General features: G+C 31.3%; 1 protein-coding gene across 1 annotated transcript in view; it reads left to right on the plus strand.

Moving 5' to 3' along the window:
* LOC140432403 (sodium/potassium/calcium exchanger 5-like) overlaps positions 1 to 12540 on the plus strand; it is a 57954-nt gene extending 45414 nt beyond the window's left edge. The window contains exons 8-9 of the mRNA XM_072520280.1: positions 3832 to 4048; positions 12336 to 12540. Of these exons, the coding sequence (XP_072376381.1) occupies positions 3832 to 4048; positions 12336 to 12453 (335 nt within the window). The 3' untranslated portion in view covers positions 12454 to 12540. The remainder of the gene's footprint in view (positions 1 to 3831; positions 4049 to 12335) is intronic.
* The last annotated feature ends 3541 nt before the right edge of the window (positions 12541 to 16081 follow it).

Consider the following 16081-nt stretch of genomic DNA (forward strand, 5'->3'; position numbering starts at 1 on the left):
TGAATGAGGATTACAAACAAATCTTTTACACATGTCACACCTTTTTGAATATTTATTGTCACTACCCCTACAAGAATAACAACGAACTCATTTTGTTACAGATTGCGGTACTTATATTTGCTTTTTTATACTACCACCGGTGGTCTCTATTGCAGGGATTACGCATTTATGGTACCCGGTGGGTTCTTCTTGTATTGATTCAGCTCTTCGTTTTATATTGAGTGAGGTTATTTGATTTTCAAGCTCCTCCAGAAACAGTTTTCTGTCATGTTTTATATTTACTTGGGTGTTCTATTCCGGATTTTTCATATTCCATAGAACGAAAGCATTGTATCATGCAATATCCTAAAAGTTAAAAAACATACGCAAGGGCCATGTTCTTGTTGCTTTTTACATGTGTACTCTCTTATCAATGTATCTTAAATATCAACTCCACTTTTGGTTTTGTTGTAATCCAAAATATTCTTTGGTTTAAATTTTTGGTCGTCACCAGAAATTTCATGTTCATTGTGTAAGGTCGATAATAATACAACAAACTTGTTAGACTTGGTTACATATGAAACTAGAGTAATATTTCTGAAGAAAACAGTAAGAGATTTGTCATTTTAAGCAATGATTTGGGTAAACTCTTTCTATTTTTTCTGATAGTACCCAAACGAGTTAAATTTTTGGATAAAAGTTCTTCAGATAAAGCAATGTCGGTAAAAAAATTGTCAGTTGTAATATTTTCACCAGACCTATACCAATGTTCTGCAAGTGTTTTGACTCTTGGGCATTGGTAACGTTCAGATTAATCACCAATCTTTCCAGTATATATCTCAAAGTTACAACAATAAAAATTTTTAGCGTCAAATAGGGTCCAAGCCTTTATACCGTATTTTTTCGCTTTACTAGGTATATAAATCAGAAAACGTCCCCTAAAATCTATAAGCTGCTTGTCGATAGTACCAAAAGCAGATGGTTTATATGATTTTCTACAATTTTGGGCAAATAGATCAGCGAGTTCTCAAATAGGAGCTAATTTATCTCGTTCTTTTCTTTCTGTTCTCGTATCCAAACTATCAAAGCGAATATACTTTAAAATACTTATAAATCTATTTCGGCTTAGAGATGCTTTATAAATAGGACGCGTAAATGTATTATTTGTATTGGACCATAAATTGTTCACCTTCTCATGAGACTCTCTGAACCTTCCACATAATATAGGTATACCAAAGAAAGCACTCAGTTCGACTAGATAAACGTCAATCCAACACTTCATTTTTTTTCTCGTTTTTAATATTATACACAGCTATGAACCCAATAGCTCTCTTATTGGTATACTCGAGACTCATTTTGACTTTTCGTCATGAGACCTATATTTTTCTGTAATAAATTACATGCCAATGTCTTATCCTTTTTTGGAGCTAAATAACGCCATGTTCGTCCTTAGCACATAACATCAGACACATTATATCGTTCACTATCTGTATTTTCAAAAGTTGTCGCTAAAACTTCCTCGTTTTTGAGTTCAGTAGTTGATAAATTACCTTCATGTATTACAATCTGGATTACAACCGTCATTTTCACTCGCTTCACTATTGCTTTCATCCAGCTCTGCAACGTCATCTTCTTCAATATCTGATAGGAGTAAGGCATACAACTCAGCTTCACTCAAAGATTTATTATTTTTTCACATTTTAATATAATACTGTACACTTCAGATCGACGCTTGAATTAAATTTATAAAAAAAATCGGTTGCCTGTAAAGTCGGTTTTACGGGCGAAGATTTTACGTGACGTCTTTTTCTCGGTAGAATATTTATTGATATAAATATTATTAAATTGCACAATAGTTGTTTGCAGTTGAAACGCGCTGTTTCTTCTCAATCGATTGAATTACGATTAATTGCAGAGTGATTTAAACTAATAATTTACTTAACACTATCAACATTTGTCAATAGTATGACATAACCTATAAACTCAGTTTCTCAACTTTTGTGTCAATCTAACAATTAATCAATCAATCATAGTTTACGATAATGAAATATTAGTGTACAATTATTTACCTTTATTGTTGTAGTTGTTGTAAATGACGAATCTAAGCACTCCACATTTTCACTACAGACACAGCTGACGATACTTTAACCACACGTGTGAACTTGTATTATGACGCTTTCTCGGTTTTCCAACGCCAAGAACGCTCGAGAAAGACAGAGACACAAGCACGCACCGATTCAACGCGCCTAATTCTCTAGTGCTGCGCGCGCAGCGGACCGATCATGTTTGAGTGGGAGAGAGACGCAAGGCATTTGCCGGTCCGGCGGGCCTTTCTCTCGTTCGGTGACTCATCGTAACAGACGTGAGCGAGCGTTACACTTTTTCATGAGTGACTTCGAGCCACAACCTAATTTAAGACGTTGTCACGTCAAAACGTGAAATACCGCTTTACACCAAAGTTAGACCTCTCGTCTCGGACGTTCTCATAAAATATGCCTATTAGACACTACACTTACTCCCAAAGTTAATTACGATCTACTAATATTTCTATAAACATAATCGTTTGGCCTTGAATACGTTCACTAGTAACCAGAGACAGCTGCGTCTTACGTGTACCTACAAATATATTGAAAATATTCTTCGAAATCCGAAGACCGGGTCAGGACTAACCCGACGTCATAGATGTTACGTATTGGAAAAACTGTAATTTGCATGTTCACGAATGATACACGAAAAATTTGATTGAAACAAATAAGGAGAACTTACGATCAATCGGATTTGTAAAAAAATTATTTCATGAAATATTAAGAAATCAGTGAATTTCGGGTTACGCTTGACCCAGTCTTCGTACTCCAAAGGTTAAGCAAGGTTTTAAATCTAAATGCACCGTTAGATTTTCCACGGATACGGCTGTACTGGTTACTGCGGACGTAGCTAGACTATCTGCCTTTTCGTTACCATCTATTCCAACGTAGACAGTAAGTACCTAGAGGAACTATACTGTCAAATTGTTTTGGTATATACGGTATAAAATTAACTTAATCTGTTCTAATGTTGACTGAGAGGGATAAATCTGAGAAATTGATGTTAGACTACTAAGTGAATCAGATATTATAAGGGATTTGGTAAGTTCTTTTTTCTAGAATAAAGGTTAAGGCCTTAATTATGGCAAATAGTTCTGCTGTAGAAATACTTGTCTCAGTAGAAAATTTATAGATGGAATGTTCATGTCATATCACAAAGCATGCTACTATTTCATTCATGGTCTTAGATGCGTCCGTGTATATAAGACGGTAATTTTTGTACTGTGTTGAAACATGTAGAATAAAGACGCTTTGTTTCGTTAATAAGGTAATATTCTACAATTCACTATCTGTATGTTCACTATATGTAAATAGTGTGATATTTTGCCCAGATGAACGAAAGCTGTATAAATATCACAGGTTTTATAGTACTGTTTAAATTTTTAGTTTTATAATATTTTAACATTTTTATTAAATTAAGATTGTATTGCATTAAAAAATTGGTCAAAAGTGAGTCAAAATGTTTTTTTTTTCAATTCATCTGTGTACCTATTATAATACTAATCTTATAAATATTATGGCAAATGACAATTGATGTCAATGAATTAACCCAATGGTCCCTTCAATTAATCCATAAAAAATATATTTTTACTATTTTTACAACCTTTAATTACGTTAATACTGATTTAAATGAACTTTCACATAAAATAATTTTTAACTCTAAAAAGGTAAAATTTTTGGCGGTAGCTAGAGTTTTCTTATGATAATGTCTTATAGTTCGATAGCTCTGTCAAATCATTTCAAATGTATACGGACATATATTTTTCAGGACATGCAACAATGGGGTTAAGCAGTTCAATCGGATCTAACACTTTTGATATATTGTTATGTTTGGGAATACCTTGGTTGATAAAAGCTGCATTTTATCCCAAAATACCTGGCTCACACTGGGTAGAAATTCACTCTGATGGTATTAATATTTGTACAGGGGCACTACTGTCTTCACTAGTCTTGTTCTATGCATCTCTCGCTTTTAACAAGTTCAGGTAAGTCAATATTTTTTTTCCTAATCTAGATCTCAACTACATTGTGGCATTTCATTAGTTAGCCCATTTAGGGTAAAAATTAATTTAGTGTTATTTACCAAAATACTAAACCTTAAACGCACAGCGTAGTTTGTCTCTTTATATGTATACAAAGAGACAAAATAGTTTATAGTAATACTCGTCGGTATCGGTACTAATCTGACGCCAGCACAAAAATATTAAGCGTGTTATCATATATCGCGACTAGCGATTTAATGTATTCTCGGTGTATTGACTGTTGATGCTATTATTAGAGATTCATTTTCTCTGCGAAAAATTATTTAAATAAAAAAAATTAATCAATTATGAAATGATTAAAATCAATTCATTTTCCAAACAATTTCCAAACAATGGCTATAGCGGGATAAGATGGTCAAAATTGCACCATGCTCGATTCAGTTAAATTTTCAAGTCCCTATGTGCCTCTGGGGGTTTACTAAGAAAAAAAAAAACGTATTAAAAAAAATTTTTAGACGCTGTATTACTGCAAAAAATCTGAAAAAATTCATGAAAGCGTATTTTAGTAATAAAAAACTGCCTGATTTTTTTCAGATGCTTAGCTTGAAAATTGAGCCAAGAAAGAATATTTGAAATTTTCAGGGATATTTTAGGTTATGTCGGAAATTGTCGGCCAACTTTAAAACAAGGTTTTTTTATGGGGCTTTTCTCGTTCGTTCAAATAGTATAGCTATTATTACCATTTTCAACGTGGAAAATGCCTAAAAATCGAAAAAACTGCTTTTTTTTGTCATTTTTCTGAAGTTTTTGACTCCTAACCTCAACAACATACACCTAAATTAATGATAATTCATATTTTTATATGTATTTTCACCTTTACAATCGAAATAAGCTATTAAAACTATTATTTTTTGTACAGTATGCTCCAAAAACCGAAAAATCCCGTTTTTTTTGGCGTTGTTTTTAGCTTTCGCTATATAACCTCTAAATTCAGTGTCTTGAATGGTAATTTACATTTTCACATGTATCTTTCCCTTTACAATCAAAATTAGCTATTCAAAGCATTAGTTTTATCTCACATTCTCAAAAACCGAAAAACCTTGTTTTCTCCATGTTTTTACTACATAACCTCAAAAGACTCTGAAATATGAATCGTGAATTAGAACGCACTTGTACACTCAAAAGTTGTAGAATTTTAAGCTAGCGAATATATCTCTATATACGTGATATTATATCACAATGTACATCCATTTATACACAGACGCATATCTATAAAGTTCCATGACTTTTGAGATCCTTGTTATATACATTCATAAGCTCATACCACGCTCGTCCATGCCTTACTCTTCCGCTTAGATACAAGAGCGTTATACCCATGCTTATATCATTATTCTTTTATTTTATATTTTATATTTACTTAACTGTTTTGGCCTTCATGTCTTAGCCCTACATCCCGCATATCCAGGGAGCCTGATTGTAACATAAAGCATGGCGTTAATAGTTGCGCCGTACTGTAGTTGGTATTACGCGGCGCAACTACCAAATTTATAAATGTTACATTGAGTATAAGCTAGAATCTATTGGCTACAATGCAATTTTACGTCACTCGTGCGATTGTGCTAATGGATTGAGAACTGTTGGATCCCACTCACATGTTGCTGCTATTATATATTATTTAAGCAATGCTAGGTACAAATCGGACATTATTAGACCAGCTAAATTTCTTTCAGAAATATTTGGTGAAACGGAGATTGGTCCGGTAATCGACGATATAGTGAGGAAGATTCATAAAATGTAATTATTCTGTCATTCAATGTAACTAGATTAAATAGAATATTGTAAATATAGGTTGTTAATTAGTAAATATATAAATTTTATTTACCTCTAAAAAAAATATTTTGTTTTCGTGCGTACGATCAGCTGTAAAAATTAATCAAAAGATATCGAAAATATGGTTAATTTTTTAGAGTCTTTTGAGGTTATGTAATAAAAGCAAGGAGATAATGGGGTTCTTCGATTTTTGAGAATGTTGTGAGATAAAACTAATGCTTTAAATAGCTGATTTTGATTGTAGAGGGAAAGATACATGTGAAAATGTAAATTACCATTTATTTAGACACTGAATTTAGAGGTTACATAGCGAAAACTTAAAAACAACGCCGAAAAAACGGGGTTTTTCGGTTTTTTAGCATGCCGTAGGAAATAAATAATAGTTTTAATAGCTTATTTCGATTGTAAAGGTTAGAATACATATAAAAATATGAATTATAATTTAGGTGTATGTTGTTGAGGTTATGAGTCAAAAACTTCAGAAAAATGTCAAAAAATCAGTTTTTTCGATTTTTAGGTTTTTTCGATTTTTCGATTAAAAATTTCCGACGTAACCTAAAATATCACTGAAAATTTCAAATATTTTACCTGGGTTCAATTTTCAAGCTTAAAATCTGAAAAAAAAATCAGGCAGTTTTGTATTATTAAAATACGATTTCATGAATTTTTTCAGATTTTTTGTAGAAATACAGCGTCTAAAAAAAATCTTTTTTTAAAAAATACTTTTTTTTCCTATAGCTAACCCCCAGAGGTACCTAGGCACTTGAAAATTTAACTGAGTGAGTTTCTAATTATGTCCTTTCGAATGGCCAGACCCAAAACTGAATCGAGCATGGTGCAATTTTGACCATCTTATCCCGCTATAGTCTTTCCAAACAGTTTTCGAACAATTTGTATTTTCTCTGCTTTCGTCCGCCTTTCATAGGTCACTCAAATAATGCAGTTCATTTCTCTTTCTTTTCATCCCATATATTTATTTTTTAATTTCCAATAATAATATTTTCATTATGAAAAACAGTTTACAATTTTCTGAAATAATTTTTTAAATTCAAAATCATTCAAAAGTTTTTTAGAACAGTAAATTTTTGAAACCAGTTACGATTGCTTTTATATTAATTTATTGCGTGATCATAAAAAAATATGGCTGGGCACAGTCGCATAAATAAAAAATACGTTAAGAATTCAGATTGACATTAAAAATTTATTATAACAACACATTACAATACCATTCATCGCTGGAATGATAAGATTTTTTAAAATTCGTTAACTAGACTATCTTTATCTATGTTTAGAGCAAGCTCTTGTTCAGCAAAATGCACCATTATATTATGTTCTAAATGGTCTTACAGCATCGTCTACAGAAGTTTCGATTTTATTATGCTCAGCTTAAAGCTATTTGAAATTGTGTCAAATTTTACCATAAGTTGGTTAAATACTGGAAACATTGATTTTCTATTATGCTAAGACATCTAATGGAGTCAGTCGAGAGCTTTTGAAGGTGGAAAATTTTACTTTTCTCTTTTTAAAGCCTTTTAAAAACGTTTAGCTTCTAATTCTCAAAAATTCAAATCAAAATGTCTGAGGTGTATTCTAAATCTTGATTTGCTAGCTCATTTATATTTAATAATATGATTTTGCCTACTGAATAAATTTTTTTTTATTCTTTACTGACTGAATCATTCGGTCTGATAGAGCATAAAATACAAAGTGTTTCACTTCTTTTTTATGGATGGCTGTAAATGCATTCCCAGCATTACTATTTAATCTATTGGAAACTTTACGTTTTCTCGGGGTATGAATCTCAATTTTAAGCTTATAACAAGTGCCTTTTACTTTGGAATAAATATTATCAAATATAGATGGTTCGTTCTTTAATTCTTTTAAAGAAAGCGCCAAGTTTGAAACTTCTTTATTGTTCAATTTTTTCATGTCATTTTTTCGTTGTATTACTAACTACCATTCTACCACAATTTTACAATTATTTCCCATTCTTTAACTCTTCCTACTCAAATTTTAACCCCACCTCATTAGAAATACAGAAAGTTGTAACATAGCAAACAAGAAGACGGCCTCTTGGCTGTTTTCTATCGCTGAGAATAGACGCTCTCTCTTCCCTGTTGACTATCGTTAGTAACAGAGGATACTTTTTACTGTTGACTGCCGCTAACAACAGACATTCTCTCTCTTTCTCACCCGCTTTTCTTCTTCTTCTTTGTTAACCATTTTCCATCCACTCCTGAATGTAGGTCTCTCTTCTCTATCTTGCGCCAATTTAATCCACTGTTTGCCTGCCACTGTTCTTATGTCATCTACCCATCTTTTTTGAGGTCTTCCCATGCTTCTTGTTGTCGTCCTTGGTCTCCATTCTAGAATTCTCCGTGTCCACCTGTTGTCATTATATCGGGCTCCGTGACCTGCCCAGTGCCATTTCATTTTTGCAATTTCTTCCACAATATCCCTAATCTTTGTTCTACGTCTTATCTCGGTGTTTCTAATCTTGTCTCTTAGTGATATTCCAAGCATGATTCGTTCCATTGTTTTTTGCGTTGTTTCTAATTTTTTAGCAGATTTTTTGGTAAGGGCTACTGTCTCCAAGCCGTAAGTACAAACTGGTAGTATGCACGTGTTATACACCTTTTTCTTTAAGTTTTGAAGGAATGGAGGTGTTTTTCAAGATATATGCTAATTGGCCGAAAGCGCCCCATGTCAGTTGTGTTCTTCTCTTAATTTCAGCATCCTGATTTGGTTTTCCTAGTTTGATAACATGACCTAAATATACATACTGTTCAACATTTTCTATGGTATGATTTTGTATTGTTATATTTGTCTGGTCTCGGCTCAGTATTTTTGTTTTGCTGTAGTTCATTTTTAAGCCTACCGCTCCTGAAACTGCATTTAATTGTTGTAACATATCATTTAGTTCTTGGATATTATCGGGTAGCGGGTAGGGACTCCTCTGGATAGTCCTATCAGGGAAATGAATCAATCCCTGCCCTTTGCAGATTTCAGGGGTTTCCTGACCCGGGAAACTAGTACCTGCTTAGGATCCCTTATCCAGGGTCACGGATGAAGTCCACAACGGCAGACACGGTGGAGAAGAATACCTTCGGTACGGTGTGGATGGCGGAAGTGGCAATTCCCTGATTTTAGGGATTGTATAGAATCACTCGCCAACGCGCTCGGCAAGCGTGGCGTTTTAAATATGCTAAATCCTCTCAAGTTGAAAATGTCGAGTATCAATACAAAATTACCCCAGGTGAGTAGAGTTAAACACTCAGAATCTTACACTGAACAATCGGTCAGCCTCGTAGATTATGGGGGAGGCAAATATTCGACTGAATCAAATAAGAAAAAAACCCGCTTTTAGTTACTCGAAAAATACCGCAAATATTGTTTTAAATCGTGTACAGACGCAAATGTGCTCTATCTCGTGATCTCAGTATTAGTACTGCGAGATACTTGTTTAGAAACCGGTACCCGGACAGATTCCCCGTATGAAGAACCACCGCGAGAGAAAGCCTATAAATACCGCGAGTGTGTGTGCACCAGTAGTATTAGTAAGACTTTATATAAACTTAATTTGCTATAATCTGTATTATGTCCAGTGATTAAAGTAATTTTCTAATTTTGACAACCATTTTCAGAATTGGGTGCATTATTTCTCAACACATAATAAAACCAAATAATTTTATTTGATGTAGTATCCCTATACCGTTATCTCTAGCTTTTGCATCAGTTGCATCATCAGCTGTCTCTTCAATGGCTTCTATAATAATTGGTTCAGGCTAATTTTTGACCAGAACAACTGTCAGCACGACATGCCCAACGTGTTTCAGATTAAAATTTCAATGTTTTTAACTTATTATTCACAACCTTAACAATTTCTTCAACAACAGCGTGCCTTTTGGAATGTCTTCAATATAAAAATAAACCAATTGTGTTACAACAAAAAATCGAAAATTATTGGATTTTTTTTTATTTTCAATATGATTAACGCAAGCGGCTACCAATGCTAAGGTAAGGCAATAAGCCTTGCAATGAATATATAAAATTTTAATATTTTTCTCTTTACATCTCTTTTACACCAGTAAAGTTTCCTGACAGCGCTGAATCTCCGTCAAAGCATACAGCTTAACGTCCTCCCAGAAACATTCATATCAATCAAATTAGAATTTATTATTTCAAAAATGGTTTCTTCGTCAGTTAAATTTAAAAGTTTTAATATTACTAGGTTTTCAACTAAAAACGTAGTATCTTTAGGGACGTATTTAAAATCAATAACAATGCTCGTGACATCAGAGGTCTCGTCTGAAATTACAAAAAGAGGCTGCTCTTTCACTTTATTCTAAATATCTCTTACAATTTTAAGAGAACGTAGAATATCATTTTGAATGTTGTTGCCAAGATAAGTGCAGTTTTCTGCAGCAGATTCCAAGTACCTATACCTTAAATGTAAGGTAATATTTTTTTAGGAAATTGTACAATTTCAAAAAACCATCCTTTTTTGTTGCTTTCTTCCGTTTCATCATGACGACAGGTATGTTTTCCACATTTTATCAGAACTATAATTATATCAATTAGTTTCTTCATATAATCTAATTTTTTTGTCGCTACTTATCTCTGGCTTTCAGTTCAGCCTCTTTTTTCTTTTGAATATAAAGATTAACGGACTTATTCACGTTATAACCTAAAGTTTCTATTTTAAATTCATGTCAACTTGTATTTTGTATTTTGATGCATTTTAAAATAGTTCTATAGCTTTATTCTATGACGAAAATGTACTAGAAATAAAAGCAGTCTTTATCAATCGTAAAAACTGGTGTTTTGTATAAAACTTAGAGGTCGCTGGTTAAATGAATTCAGAAATAATAATGGAGAAAAATGCGATATTTTGACTATAAATAAAAGTAGCGAAAATGACAAATATTTAATCGTAAATAAATTACAAGAATTAACTAGCTTTAACTCATTACTGTTAACTGTACAAAGAACATAGACTTACCCTTTGGTATACTCGTATATTCAATCGTAGCCAGTGGAGTAGATTGGTAGCGTTGACCGTCGCAACGCCATCCGAGGCGCAAAAAGAAAGGACGTCCCGTGCTTACTGTACGCTGTCTCGGTAAGAAGTGTTTCTTGAGATGATCAGAAAGAACCCTCTGACCTCTAGGTGGTTTATGGGACAAGTGCATCCCATAAATCAACCCTATTGCAGGGCGCTTCTGAATAGCCACAATCCAAATCAATGGTCACAGTAATATGATACTTTACACGTTTTGTGTGTATTGGCGACAGACACAAAAATAACAAAAGAGAAAAGTCAAATTCTCTGAACTTAAAACAGAATAAATAAGCTAGCCAGTTTAACAATGCGATTTTACTGAATAACAGGAAACAATATATTTTAAAGCAAAGTCGATATAATATACGATTAAACTAGATCATATTATGGTAAAGTAAAAGAAAGTAAAAAATGTAAAAATATGAAAATAAATACTACATACTTTCCCAAACAACTGGTAACACTAGACTTTTAATCAGTCTCATTTTGTTTACAGTTTGTGTGATTTTTATGTTTTATTCAAATTGTTGGTAATTTTGCTTAGAGCTTTTTGCAACTGGTGATCGGTGCTTTATTTCTTCAATACAACCAATATTGTTAGTGATTAAATGCACATATACAAAAAATGATCTACAACTGCGATATTGTTTATTATTCTTAAATGATTTTGATTTTCTCCTATATGATAATATAGGTAAAGGATTAATTTACCTCATTTTTTCATTTAGTTTATCATGTAGTTTTAATCATTTATTTTGTCAATAGTAGTAATAAAATTTATAAAAGCTATTGAAGTGTTTCTATTATCTATTTTACGGTGAACCCCCTATGAAGTACCAAATTTACTTATCAATATACAGTGCATGTCTAAGAGGGAGTTAGCTCCAGTCTCGTGTAAGTAATATTACAGTAGATATTGCCAGCAAAACTGCTTTATTTTATAAAATCGGCTCTGAAATATTTGCAGATATTCGACTGTATCGCACTCGTCATTGTCAACGCTTTGAGCTGTCGTGGTTAACTAGAACGCTGGAGCTCAAAGGATGAGTAAATAAGAAAGATGTCACGTCAAAAATTAATAAATGTACTAGATTAAAAAGTATTTCTTAAGCAGCAATACATGTCACTCTCGTGTAAATAATAATAGTTATATACGAGATATTCTCAATAAGAGGCACAATATAAACGTATACATTTTTGAAAATTAGAAGAACACCATATTTAATTTTATTGACATGCACTATATGACTATACGACTTAACATGCACTTAAGAAATTTTTTACTGTTTAAATATTGGATAAAAGTTTAATAATTTTTTCATGGGAATAACAAAAAAAAACATATTTTCTTTTGGTACATGAATTACAGGAGCATTAATTTAAAATTTATTTTTTCAGACTGGATTGGAAGGTTGGACTAACTTGTTTATTGATCTACATGGGATTCATAGTGCTGGCATGTCTGGTGGAACTGAACGTCTTCTTCGTGGTCAATGTTCCCACCTGCGATCAGTGATATTTAATATTTATTTTTATTTTTAATGTTATGTATATTTTATTAATAATATTACTGCTGTTTTTTTTAATAAAACTATTAAATTTGTATAGTTTTTGTCAATCCTTATGTAACGTGTAATCCATGTTATTTTGCTTCTTGCTCTAGCTTATCTCTGAAAGAAAATTGTATCTTATAAGACACAATAATGAATAATAAAATATTTTAGAATATTTTGTTATGTATAGTGGAACATTTTAAAACAAATTTTCTATAACTCTAGAGGTGGCGTCTTATAAAAATATTTAATTTACGATTAAATATAATAAGGAAAATTTATTGCGATGAAAAATATCCTATCATATAAGTTGTTCCAAGCAATATGTGTACTTTCACAAAATAAACTTCATAATTCCATTGTAATCGGTTCAAATCCTATTTATTGAAGTTATACTTCTATACGCGCGCTCCACGTTGGAAATTTGTATGGGAGTGAATCTGTAAAATCATTACATATGTAAGATAATGAGTAAGAGAGAGACAGAAGATATATTTTCTCTCTTTCTCTCTCGAATATAAAAATTTTCCTTTTGTATATATAATTTAATATTATATATATATTATATAAAGATATTGTTGTGATCTGCTTTATGATGTTTTATTATTAATTAACAATAATTTAATTAATCCAATTATTTAATTAATTAATTCACTAATTTATGCAGAGTCATACAAATCAATTACTATTAAAAATTCTCAGGGTGCCTTTTTAATTTTACTTTAATCAGTTTACTTTATATATCTCTTTTAGTGGGTTCAGTATCTCCCAGTTGCTCATAATCGGGATAGAACAGGAAACGGAACTAACATTAAAACAACATAAATATGCACACAAATTATTATTTATTTTCAATAAGCAATACGATGAATATTAATAAATAGCTTTTGTGGGCAATTATCTTTCCCAACAAACTCCTATACTCTTAATTTTATTTTAATTACAAACTATCTATTGATCTGTTTTATAATAATATCTACTAAAAAAAAATGACCATATAAAAATATAATTTATTCACAAAAAAAATAACTCTTTGAAACTTAGAATCTTAGTTCGTATGCTTATATTTGATTTTATCTTTAGAATATCTTAAAATTTTCTTTCATTCAAATTATTTGACTGACCTTTATTTTTTTTTACACCAATGATGTCTCCTCTCGATCAAACCACAGTTCCTTCCTTGATTGATTATGTCCGGCTACCATCAAATCTTTCCCGTTCTCAGCATCGATCCAAACCGCATACCAGCAAACTACTCCTCCGAAAACACAAGCCCAAGCCTCTTTTGACAGGTACTCTTTATTCACAAATTCTCCTTTCTTTCTCAAATATATGTCGTGGACTATGCAGACTCAAAAGAGGTATTAATCTTCCCGATTTTGATCTGCTCTCAGCTTCCACCTTTTTCACTAACAAACGAAAACACTGGTACTCAGATTTACTACACGAAAACACGTCTTCTCTTCTGGTCTGCCGCTAACATAATAATCTTTTCAATCTTCCCAGACAACCTTCTCAACTCTCTCATTCCCCATCATTCCTTTTTAACCAATCATAAGCATTCATCTTTCCCACTAATTTTCGATTTAGAAAATTTTCAACATAATATTTAAAACAAATAAACTACTTTCACTCAAATTACTTTTCAGAAACCATTAACAATTTTGCCTTTTTCAACAGAAATAAGTTTCCAAATTCTTGTTATCTCATATCTAAATCTAATTCTTATTTACTTTCGAAAACGCCCACCGCAAAATACAATTACAAGTTTATTCTTAAATCTATAATGATACGGGTTCCATTGTCCTTTCACTATTTACTCAGTCTTTCAGGGAAAAACTCGTCCGGGTACCGTCACGGAACAATGTCTTCTCTTATTCTAACTATTACAAATAAGTACAGGGTTGTATTTTAACTTATATGCCCTCGGTATATTAAAATAATAAAAAAACTCATTATTCTATTTCTGATCGATAAACTGATCCATAACAATATATATACATATAATATATATATATATATATATATATATATATATATATATATATATATATAATATATATATATATATATATATATATATATATATATATATAATAAAATATTTATTAATATGATTATTTATGTGATATGTTTTGTATTATTTATTAAATGTTCATAATTATATTAGTCTTTTGTATTTCAAAATAATAATCTCAATAAATCACTGTGTGACCCAGAAGTGTCAATTTTGAAATAGGTTTGTGTCATATCCTCGGTAGTATAGTAGTCAGTATCCCCGCTTGTCACGCGGGAGACCGTAAAAAGTTATGTATATTATTGTCATTTTTAAATACTTATGAATATTGCATCTTAATTTGTATTGTATTATTATATTGAATTATGTTGCACTGTATTGTAGTGTATTTCTTTAAGTATATTATTGTTATTTTTTAATACTTATGAATATTGCATTTTAATTTGTATTGTATTATTATATTAATAACAAAATAAACAATGAATTTTACTGCAGAGTATGTGTAAAAAAATTTTTGCATTCAACTCCTTTCATACATATATGAAAATAAAAATATACATTTTCATCAAAATATTGATTCAATCCTTCATTTACTATACTCCTATTACAGGTCAAAAGTTGTTTATTAATGTTAGTAAGTTGTTATTAATTCTGTTTCTCTTTCTGCTATGTCTTACCTATAGCATTACATATGTAATGATTGTGCAGATTGACTCCCAAATAAATTTGTAACGGCGAATGCGTGTATAGAAGTGTAACTTCCACCGGCAGTCCCACTGGACTGCCACACCCGTTTTTTTATTATTGGTAGTCAAATATTTTCGCCAAATAGGTGAAACTACTATTAATTTCAATGGTTCAAAAGTTCTCAGGGCTAATCCTGCTTTAATTTAAATTTATTTTACATTCAGAATAATACAAATAGCAACTGGAAACAAAAGACAAAATATATATACAAAAAATCAAATTTATTTAAACTATCAATCACTCAAATCAAAAATATATAAGTTCAAAAATACAAAAGTTTTTATGTAGCTTTGCTAATGCAACAATTAAAATTTTATATAATTTATTTACTCTTTATCTGATCAGATATTGCAATAAACCCCTATTATGAAAATATTTATATGTACTATGATAACAGTAATAACAGTTGAGATTGTTTTTATATAATTTATATCAAATTATAGCAATGATTATCTACCTCTATGATTGACTAAGCTTATATGAAAATCTCTTTTTACATCTGAATCAAAATATTCAAAACTCCCTTTCTTCAAAATCAAATGACTTACAAATTATCCCCAATGATGCTCTGCTTTCAAATTTGGTATGATGCACTGGTCTCAATACTCTTACTCACAACAGAAAAAACTTTTTATCATTACAACAAAATTTTTAATTTAAATACCGTATTTTTTCTTGGTTACTTCCTTTCTTACTGCCATCAACTGTCTACCTCAAATTTTGCTATTCCACACCAGTAAAACAAACTTTCCTGAACATCCTTATTTCCAAGTGAAATTAAACAACCATTTTAGAAACAAATTTAATTTCTTTGTTAATCTTATCTA

This window comes from Diabrotica undecimpunctata, chromosome 1 (genome assembly GCF_040954645.1).
Source record: "Diabrotica undecimpunctata isolate CICGRU chromosome 1, icDiaUnde3, whole genome shotgun sequence".
In the NCBI taxonomy this organism is placed as follows: Eukaryota; Metazoa; Arthropoda; class Insecta; order Coleoptera; family Chrysomelidae; genus Diabrotica; species Diabrotica undecimpunctata.